This window comes from Scyliorhinus torazame, chromosome 16, assembly GCF_047496885.1.
Source record: "Scyliorhinus torazame isolate Kashiwa2021f chromosome 16, sScyTor2.1, whole genome shotgun sequence".
NCBI lineage: Eukaryota > Metazoa > Chordata > Chondrichthyes > Carcharhiniformes > Scyliorhinidae > Scyliorhinus > Scyliorhinus torazame.
Genome location: NC_092722.1, coordinates 32,641,712 through 32,652,318, shown reverse-complemented (window position 1 = coordinate 32,652,318; position 10,607 = coordinate 32,641,712). Strand labels below are relative to the sequence as shown.

At 46.7% G+C, this 10,607-nt stretch overlaps 2 protein-coding genes across 5 annotated transcripts in view; one reads left to right on the top strand and one right to left on the bottom strand.

Moving 5' to 3' along the window:
• Positions 1-6,695, bottom strand: part of mthfr (methylenetetrahydrofolate reductase (NAD(P)H)) — a 23,770-nt gene extending 17,075 nt beyond the window's left edge. Inside the window, exon 1 of one of the 4 annotated variants that reach the window (XM_072478184.1) lies at positions 6,591-6,695. The gene's annotated coding sequence lies outside the window, so the exon portion shown is untranslated. The other 3 variants (XM_072478187.1, XM_072478186.1, XM_072478185.1) reach the window with 3 other exon arrangements.
• A 27-nt stretch (positions 6,696-6,722) lies between these two features.
• The window catches only part of clcn6 (chloride channel 6), an 80,825-nt gene continuing 76,940 nt past the window's right edge, over positions 6,723-10,607 (top strand). The window contains exons 1-2 of the mRNA XM_072478181.1: positions 6,723-6,845; positions 9,464-9,523. Of these exons, the coding sequence (XP_072334282.1) occupies positions 6,771-6,845; positions 9,464-9,523 (135 nt within the window). The 5' untranslated portion in view covers positions 6,723-6,770. The remainder of the gene's footprint in view (positions 6,846-9,463; positions 9,524-10,607) is intronic.

The following is a 10,607-nucleotide window of genomic DNA, read 5'->3' as shown; positions in this document are numbered from 1 at the left end:
ATTTCATTAAATATTATACACCGGAATCCCATAGGGACAGATTTCGAACGTTTGGTTAGAGACATCGAAACCAAACTCGTAGTCTGATTCAGTGCCAGAATCGTTTAAAAATACAGCACCAACTACTGGAAACATAATGTTTCTCCCTCTACTGCATTCTTGCGCCATGAGGGATTCAGATCCGAACAACAAAGCCTGGCAGCTATTTATTGCCGTTGATATAAAAGTCGAATACACCCAGATTCAGAACCAAACATTTTGAGCACCCATCAACCATCTCAACCAGCAGCCAAGGATGCTTTCACTCTATACCGAGTATTTAATTCCACGGAACACTTTATCCTGTTGGTTGTTTGGGAAAAGAGAGAAAGTTATACTTCAACCGGATCGGAAATGTGCTCAATTACTGGTACATTTGACACAAGGATATTCACACGTTGGAGACTGACGCGGTTCCTTAACTACAAGTTAACAAAAGAAAAATCGGGGGAAAAATGGTGTCTGTGACCCAGAAGTATGACGAGATGCTGGAGCAGCGGTTAGCACTGAAACTGCAATTTCACAGCTGGAAAAGAATGTAAATATTTACTTAACGGACCACATCATCATCTTGGCAGTTCAAATCCAACTCCGTTCTTCTCAAAGTGTTTGTGACATGGGCACGGTTTGCACAAAGTATATTTTAAATGTTCGGGTTTCTCACTGTTGCAACTTCCGGGTTCTGATCGTCGACCTAAGACGATCAATATTATCTGTCACAATTAGCACCCCGATCGGAGCCGAACTCCACGGCCCACTATCAAAAGACACATTTAAACCTCTAATATTGCACACATCAAGTTCAGCGACGCCACCCAATAGTTCCACTGCTTCTGACAACACAACACCCACACGACTGTTCCACTCCGGACTGTGACTTCCATCTTGTGGGTCAGAAACCCAACTGCACGGCAAATTCACGGTGTAGAATAAGGACAAGCCGATTGAAAGTGGACAATTTCTCCACTATTCGTAGCGGCAGAAACGGTCGTTGCCAAGTTTGACCATCTGTCGGGGCAGAGCAGCAAAAGCAAAACGGAATCAGAGTCCAAATCGACACCGGGAATGAAGGAGCTTGAGGTTCAATTCATTTCTGAGCAGCAACCTCATTAAACAACCCGACATCCAATCAATTTCCATCATGCGAGAATAGATCCGTAGTCCAAAGAGGCCATTCGATCTATCTTGTCTGGGTCAGCCCTTTGGAAGTGCTATCTTTTAATTCATTTACGGGACGTGGGTGTCACTGGCTAGGCCAGCATTTATTGCCCATCACTGGTTACCCTTCAGAAGGTGGTGGTGAGCTGCCTTTTTGAATTGCTGCAGTCCCCGAGCTGTAGGTGCATCCACAGTGCTGTTAGGTAAGGAGTTCCAGGATTTTGACCCAGCAACAGTGAAGGAACCGCAATACTTGGGTGGGGTGCTCTTTCCAAGAGCCGGTGCAGACTCGATGGGCCGAATGGCCTCCTTCTGCACTGTAAATTCTATGAAAATAACTTTGCAAGTCAGGATGGTGAGGGACTTGGGAGGGAAACTTCCAGGTGGTGGTGTTCCAATGTATCTGCTGCTTTTGACCTTCTAGATAATAGCGTTTGCGAGTTTGGAAGATGCTGTCTATGGAGGCTCGGTGAGTTATGCAGTGCATCTCGTCGATGGTACACACTGCAGCCACTTCGTCAGTGGTGGAGTGTGTGAATGTTTGTTTAAGGGGTAGCAATCAAGGGAGCGGCTTTGTGCTGGATAGCGTTGAGTGTGTTGTTGGAGCTGCACTCATCCAGGTAAGTGGTGAGTGTTCCATTACACTCCTGACTTGTGCCCGGTAGATGGTGGACAGGCTTTGGGGAGTCAGGAGCTGAGTTACTCGATGCAGGATGCCTAACCTTTGATGTGCTCTGGTAGCTAGTGCAGTTCAGTTTTTGGTCATGGTAACCCCAGGATGTTGATAGTGGGGGATTCTGCTATGGGAATGTGATTGAATGTCAAGGAAAAATGGTTAATTCGCTCTTATTGGAGATGGCCATTGCCTGGCGCTGGTGTGATGTGAATGTTAATTGCCACTTAGCCCAAGCCTAGATATTATCCAGGTCTTGTTGCATTTGAAGGGGGACTGCTTCAATATCCGAGGAGTCGCAAATGGTGCTGAACATTGTCGTCTGTAAGCATCCTCACTTCTGACCTTATGATGGAAAGAAGGACATTGATGAAGTGGCTGAAGATGGTTGCACCCAGGACACTACCCTGAGGAAATCCTGCAGTGACGTCCTGGAGTTAAGATGGTTATCCTCCAGCCACCACAATCATGTTCATTTCTCGCCCGATTGCCATTGACTCCAGTTTTACTCAGGCTCCTTATGCCGTACTCAGTCAAATGCTGCCTTGATTTGAAGGGCAGTCACTCCCACCTCTGGAATTCAGCTCCTTTGTCTATATTTGAACAAAAGCTGTAATGAGGCCAGGAGCTGAGTGACCCTGGCAGAACACGAACTGAGTATCCAGGAAAAGGTTACTGCTGAGTAAGTGCCGCTTGATAGCATTGTTGATGACCCCTTCCATTACTTTGCTGATGATCGAGAGCAGACCGATATGGCAGTCATTGGCCAGGTTGGATTTGTCCTGTTTCTTGTTTACAGGATATACCTGGGCAATTATCTACACTGCCAGGTAGATGCCAATGTTGTAGCTGTACTGGAACAGCTTGGCTGAGGGTACGTGCTGGAGCATGTCTTCAGTACTATCAGGGCCCATAGCCTTGCAGTATCCAGTGCCTTCAGCCATTTCTTGATATCGCGTGGAGTGAATGAAATTGACTGAAGACTGACATCTGTGATGTGGGGTCTTCCGCAGGAGGCTGAGGCAGATCATCCTCTTGGCACTTCTGGCCGAAGATGCTTCAGCCTTAACAATTGCACTGATGTGCTGGGCTCCTCCATCATTGAGGATGGTGATATTTATGAAGCCTCCTCCTCCACAGTTATTTAATTGTCCATCACCATTCACGGCTGAATGTGGCAGGACTGCAGAGCTTAAATCTGATCTGTTGGTTGTGGAATCGCTTAGCTTTGTCTATTGCTTGCTGGTTATACTGTTCGCCATGCAAGTTAGATAATGATGATGTAGCTTCACCAGGTTTTTATTTAATAAATTTAGAGTATCCAATTCTTTTTATCCCAATTAAGGGACAATTTAGCGTGTCCAAATAACCTTTGTTTTTCTATGGAACTGAAGTTCTGCATTCCTGGTACCATTGTAGTATCTCCCCTGCACCCTCTCCAAAGTCTTTCTGAAATGTAGTTCTCAGAATTGGTCACAAATTGTCTAGCTGGGGCCTAAATGGTGTTTTATAAAATGTTAAGATCCAAGACCAGACATCAACATTCGTTAGGATACCGGACAAGAACCTCAACACTTTTAAAACACATTTTAAACTGTGAGGAAAGGATACTTCACTTCAGGGGTGATTCCCTGACCAATAAGTATATGGTATATTACTTTATTAACACATGATTAAACTATATTGACATTACAGAAAACAGCTTACAATTAACAGTTAAATGATTCTTAACAATAAAAGGAAACATTTTAACACACCTTCTTTTATCTCCAATTAAGCAAATCCCATCACAGGTCAAAGGCCGCTTATAAGTAAAGTTAGCAAACACACACAGGGATACTTGCTGTCCTCTGGATAGAGATTTCTTGGAAAGACTGCTTGGAGAGAGAGAGAAACCCTTTCAGACACCAGGTAGCAAGTCTTCCTGTCTTTGGGGACTACTACTTAACCTGACAAACTTTGGCAAAAGCTCCTGCTCAGCTTCAAGCTCCTAGCAAAACTATAAGCTAAACTGCCTGCTATGGACCTGGTTCCTCCCATTAAGTACATAATCTCTATTCCAGTAACTGGGTTATGACCATCTTACTTTTTTGAAATTTAGAGTACTCAATTAATTTTTTCCAATTAAGGGGCAATTTCGTGTTGCCAATCCACCTACCCTGCACATCTTTGGGTTGTGGGGGCGAAACTCACGCAAACACGGGGAGAATGTGCAAACTCCACACAGACACAGGGCCGGGATCGAACCTGGGACCTCGGCGCCATGAGGCAGCAATGCTAACCACTGCACCACCGTGCTGCCCCATGACCATCTTACTAAGGCTAACCACAACCCCTCAATTATCTAAACCCCAGGGAACCTTCTTTCTATCAACAAAATATCAACTTAATTGTATCGTTTGCAGCCAGTCTTTCTGCATATTACACCAGGATCTAAAAAAATAGTGCATCAGATACCACACAGTATAAAAAATTCTTACATTAATCACAAAAGGTTGAGCAATTTGTACTTTATTTACATAGGCATACAGATGTTTTATAACAACTTTTTCAACTTGTCCTTCCACTTTCAAAGACTTGTAAGCGTACACTCCTATGTCAGATCAGGTGCGTCACTGTTCCTGCACCTCCTTTAAAACTATCCCCCAAAGTTTCTGTAGTCTCTCATCATTCTTCCTAACATAGATTACTTTACAGTTCTCTGCATTAAATTTAATAGTCACCTGTCTATTTCACCAGTTTATGTCCTCCTGAAGTCTGTCATTATCCTCCTGTTTCCTGTTCATTGATGACTAGCTCCCATGCTGTCCATGTAATGTAGTATGAATTAGTTCTCCGATGCATAAGACAACACCAGCCTTATGATCGACACAAATTAAAATGAAGTAATATACAAGCCTGCTCCAGGAAAGCTCTGTAACAAGCTCAATGCTTTCATGAGCTATCAATATTGATGAGGAGACACATGCAAGAATTGTCAAAACAAGTGTAGCCTTCAGGGGACTTCAGTCTGTGAATGGGGTGGAGCAAGTCTACCTATCAAACGGAAAGTGTATAAGGACAATAGTCCTGCCCACTCTTCTACATCTGTGACACTTGGACTGTGTATCAGAAACATCAAGAAGCTCAACCACTTGAGCTGCCTTTGGAATATTCTGAAGATCAGATGACAGAACAAAATACCGAGGTGCTCACCTGAGCCTGCTGCATGCCACCCATCCTCAGACATTGAGACAGCCACATCTGAACTGGTCGTGTAGCCAGAATGCCTTACACTTGTAGTGTAAACCTTATATGGAGAGTTTATATCGGGGTGGCTCTAATGATACAGGAACGCTCTAAAAGGCATCGCTTAGGAGTTTCAAAGCAATTCATGTCCTGGGAGAAGCTCATCTGGCACCACTGGGGCTGGTTTAGCACAGTGGGCTGAACAGCTGGTTTGTAAAGCAGATCAAGGTCAGCAGCGCGGGTTGAATTCCTGTACCAGCCTCCCCGAACACACACTGGAATGTGGCTTTTCACAGTAACCTCATTTGAAGCCTACTTGTGACAATAAGCGATTTTCATTTCGAATGAATAAAACGATCCTGCCTCCATCGAAAGAAAGTGCTTTTCAATAAAACCCAAGGAGAGGCAGTGCCGAACCAGCCCCTCATCCAAAACTCAGTCATCTGCGGTACCCTATCCCATTTGTAACAGAACCTTCCGGGCACAAATCAGCCTCAGGAGTTACCCACCGAAACCCTACCAAATACCTCAGACGATGGACGTAAGGAGGTTACAACAGGAAAGAGTCACACTGGCGTTAAAACGCGTGTTGGAACGAGGAGAAAGTGGCGGCAGTGCGATGGAAGCTTTACTCCTGCAACTCTAACTCTTGCTGTATGTGTTCCGGGAGTGTGTGGTGCGGAGAAGGATTTACTGGGACCTCCCTGTGGAACGCGCGTCCAAACTCCGGTGTCCGCCACTGACTCCCACTTTTCACACTGAAATAGAAATCGGCATCACTTTCCCGGCACAGACCCGACTTGGCAACTGAATGTGAAGGAGGCAGCTACCCTCCAGGGCTGAATGAATGACCGCGGTCCCCAGCAGGCGGAGCCCAGCCCCAATCCCCCCAGCAGGCGGAGCCCAGCCCCAATCCCCCCAGCAGGAAGAGCCCCAATCCCCCCAGCAGGAAGAGCCCAGACCCCTAGCAGGCGGAGCCCAGCCCCAATCCCCCCAGCAGGCGGAGCCCAGCCCCAATCCCCCCAGCAGGAAGAGCCCAGACCCCTAGCAGGCGGAGCCCAGCCCCAATCCCCCCAGCAAGCGGAGCCCAGCCCCAATCCTCCAGCAGGAAGAGCCCAGACCCCTAGCAGGCGGAGCCCAGCCCCAATCCCCCCAGCAAGCGGAGCCCAGCCCCAATCCTCCAGCAGGAAGAGCCCAGACCCCTAGCAGGCGGAGCCCAGCCCCAATCCCCCCAGCAAGCGGAGCCCAGCCCCAATCCTCCAGCAGGAAGAGCCCAGACCCCCAGCAGGCGGAGCCCAGCCCCAATCCCCCCAGCAGGAAGAGCCCAGACCCCCAGCAGGCGGAGCCCAGCCCCAATCCCCCCAGCAGGCGGAGGCCAGCCCCAATCCCCCCAGCAGGCGGAGCCCAGCCCCAATCCCCCAGCAGCCGGACCCGGGTCCCAGCCCCAATCCCCCAGCAGCCGGACCCGGGGAGTCCCGGACCCGCCACCTACCTTCCCGTTCTCTTGCATTCCCTGGCGCGCTCCCGGCAGCCGGCGGGTGCTCGTGTCGGTTTCGAGCCCGCGGGCCCCGCCTCCTTTCGCTCGCCGGGTCGATTGGCAGGCTGGGGGGGGGGGGGGGGGGGGGGTCACGTGACCCAACGGGGCGTGGCCTCGCGTCACGTGGGGGCGGCGATGGCGAGCGGGCGGCTGCGGTGTTGCTGCTGCTCCTGCTGCGGGGAGAGAGAGGGCCGCAGCCCGGAGGAGCTGGTGAGCGGGGTGGAGGGGGAGTGCGGCCCGCGCCGGGCAGGCCTGCCTCACTGCGAGCTTTACTGGGTTCAACACAGACTCCGACCTCAGTTCCACCCCCGCTCAGTGAACTGCTCCCGGACCGTTTCCTGGTTGCCTCACCCCTGCCCGGGACCCGCTTCCCCACCATGCCTCTCCGCCCCCCCTGATCGGTCTACTCATCCCCGCTCCAGTCTCTGTCCATCATATCTGTTTCCCTTGTACCTGTTCCTTCTCCACTCGGCTCCTGTCATTGTCTGATTGTGGCTCTTCGTCTGTGGGGAGCATCATTGGCATTGTCCTTATCTCCCAACCCCAGGGCCCGACACATGCATTTTGCAACAGGGGTGACTGAAACTTGGCTGATTTCTTCCTCTCTCTTATTCAGGGGTACTGACCAACTGTCCTTTCATCCCACTTTATTTCGATGTAGGATACAATTAGCTAATTTAGTGAAGAACTGTCCTGCTTGCAATGGCTTTGTGCCACCCTACACCATAAAATTAGTGACTGAGCCCTCTATGTAGGCAATGGTGTGTGACTATCGTCTTTTCAGAAGTCATTCTGCCAGTTGCCATACAATATAAGCTTCTGGGCTGAAATGTTAGCATGGAATTGAGAATTGAATCACAGACAGGAAATTAAGAATAAATGGGTCATTTTCGGAATGGCAGAGTGTAACAAATTAAGTATTGTAAGGATGATGCTTGGGTTACTGCTATTTGCAGCCTGTATCAATTTGATGAGGCCAAATGTCAAATACCCAAGTTTGCAATTGACATAATAGGGAAAATAAGCTGAAGAAGTATGCAAAGGGGATATAGGCTAAGTGATTAGGAAACAAGGTGGCAGGTGGAGTATGATGTAAAAAGTGAAGTTGTTCACTTAGGTAGGAGGAATGGAGAAGCAGAATATAAATATTTTTAAAGGCAAGTACAGCAAATAAGCAAAAACAAATGTTTTTTCAACAAGGGCGGGTTGTGCAGAATCATATACAAGTCTTGCTGGAATTACACAGGGCTTTGGTGAGACCAGAGTTGGAGTACAAATATAGACTTTTGATCTTAATTAAGGAAATAGATACTTGTTGGAAGAGGCTGTGCTATGAAGATTTATTAGATTGGTCCCTGGGAGTTGAAGGCTGTGCTAGGAGAAGTTTGAGTGGTATATTCTATTACATTTAGAAGACAGAGAAGTGATTACATTGAAACATATTTTGAGTTTGAAAGGGTAGATACTGGGGGGGCTGTTTCCCCTGGCTGGAGAATCTAGAACTGGGGGGGGTCATCATCGCCAGATAAGGGGTTAGCTATTTTGTACTGAGATGAAGAGAAATCCCTCACTCAGAGGACCACAAGTAGTTGGAGACCAAATGTCATATACTCACTTTGCCAATGAAACAGAACTAGGTGGGAAGGTGAGCTGTGAGGAAGGATGCAAAGGGATATAGACTGTTAAGTGATCAGGAAAGAAGGTGGCAGGTGGTCTGATGTGGTGTGAAATTGTTCACTTTGGTGAACACATTAATAGAGTTCACTCTATCCAAGAGAGCTTTGAATTCTCAATCAATGAGTATATTCCAAACTGAGATCGATAGAATTTTGGCCACGGAAGGAATCGAGTGATAGGATATGTTGGATTGTAGAAGTTTAAATCTGACCTCCCTGAATAGTGGAGCAAGCTCAAGGGCTCTTACTTATTTCTTCTGTTCTCATCTGTGTGTCTTCCTGTGCTTTGTGCTGAGGCACAGATGAAGCTTGGAGTGAGACCCAATGTGATGTTCATCATCAACTGTGGTAACTCCTCGGAGACCAGTGGAGAGAGTACTGGGGAATGCACCCAATGTTCCGGAGCTTGATAATGAGGAATGTTCCCTGGCTCAGAGATAGGATGGGCTTGTTGCAGGAGGATGACAGATGTGTTGTAATATTTCTACATGTTGGGGTGGGAGGGGAGGGTTTTGATCAAAAACTGATCAAAAAGGTGGGATTGTATCAGAGGTTTACAGTCCTTGGACAGGGGGTGGTCTGCAGCACACTGATCATGAGATTGCAATGTTCCAGTTAGTGCCCCGATTAATGACAGATAGGTCAACATTTCCTGTGTTTATCCTTTGATCGATTATACTTTGGCCACTGACCACAATGCTGTAATGATTCTTCATGGAAGGAAGAAAAAAAGGCCAGTTTGTATTAAGAGTATCATGTTGAGGGAGAAGGCGCTGACCATTCAGCTCCTTGAGCCCGTCCAATGATTGTGGCCGATCTGCACTTTAACTCTATTTCACCCACCTATTCCCTATACACTTTGATACCCTTAACAAAAATCTTCTGAACTTGGGCTAGAAAATTTCAATTGAATTGCGTGGATGATGGGTTGTGTGGGGTTATGCAGTAGGGGCGATGGGAAGTGCAGTCTGTTTTGAGTCAGCTGTTCCAACCTCTGCAAAAGCTCTTACTTCTGTAATTGCTGTCATCAGTATTTATCAATCTATGTCAAGCCCTTTGAGAATTGAAAGCATATTGATACTTGTGAATATTGCACTCTCGGTTGTCTGGTATCTAACTGAACTGAAATTAATGCAAAAGACTTTGTTACAGACTATTCTAGGAGAGACACATGAGGAAGAGGATGAAATTCTGCCACGGAAAGATTATGAGGTATGTAAGTGAAGAGGGAACGTGTGCTCATTCAACCTTTCTTTGTTCCTGTATGCTACACAGTGACAATAGTCTGGGAGGGAAAGAACTGGGCCTTTATTATAATGCATTTTCTATTCTTCCTCCTTTTTGAGTTCCTATCCATACCACCAGCTGAAGGTCAGCCAGTCTGATGGCTCCCACACTTCTGTTGTGCAATGCAATTTTGTTTGATAGATTTTTGAGTTGCTATTAGGCCACACTGGTGCCTGTTCAAAGACCAAGTTATTTAATGGTTTAATAAAACTCAAGCTAGCTGGCAGCTTTTTGTTCAACAGCTGTTCTTTCAAACTCTCACTGGTCCTATCTTATACCCCCTAGGGATATGTTCTGGAACATGCTGCCTCAAACAGATTAGTTGCCCTTTGTTAAATCTGCTGGTGCACAATATATCAAGCTGAATGTGCAGAAACTCCTCCTTAAAAGAGCATTTATGTTCATCCTAATTTTATTTGTTCTTGAGATGTGAACATCTCTGGCAAGGCCAGCATTTGTTGGCAACCCCTAATTGCCCTGGGTATTTATAAGAGTGCTGCCTGTGGCTGATATTACAGCAGATTTTGAAGACCAGCTTTCTTGAAGCTAGAAGTTGCCTTGGGGGCCACACAGGCAACCCATTACAGCAATGATTTCTGAAGAGTAGCAATTGGAAATCATAAATTGTATTTTTATAATGTGCAACGACAACTTGGAAATAGAGAATTTTGAATTCACAAAATACAAGGGACGCAGTTACAATCTAGAATCTAATAAAGGGGTTTAGCTAGGTCATATATTGAATGATGGATCCACAGGCTGGACCCTAATCGAGGGATTTAGGTGGTGTATAATTTTGGAGTATGGTAGCTAAGAGTCATGGTACTGGATGAGAAATCATGAGGCCCGAGTTTTAAATCTCACCGTGACAGCTGGAATATTAAATTTAACGTGTAACAAAAATTGTGCATCTGTGAAACTACTGGATCCATGCACCTGGTTCACTAATCTCCTTAAGGGAGGGAATTCTGCCTTTGTTTTCTGGACTGGCCTATGCATGACTTCAGAC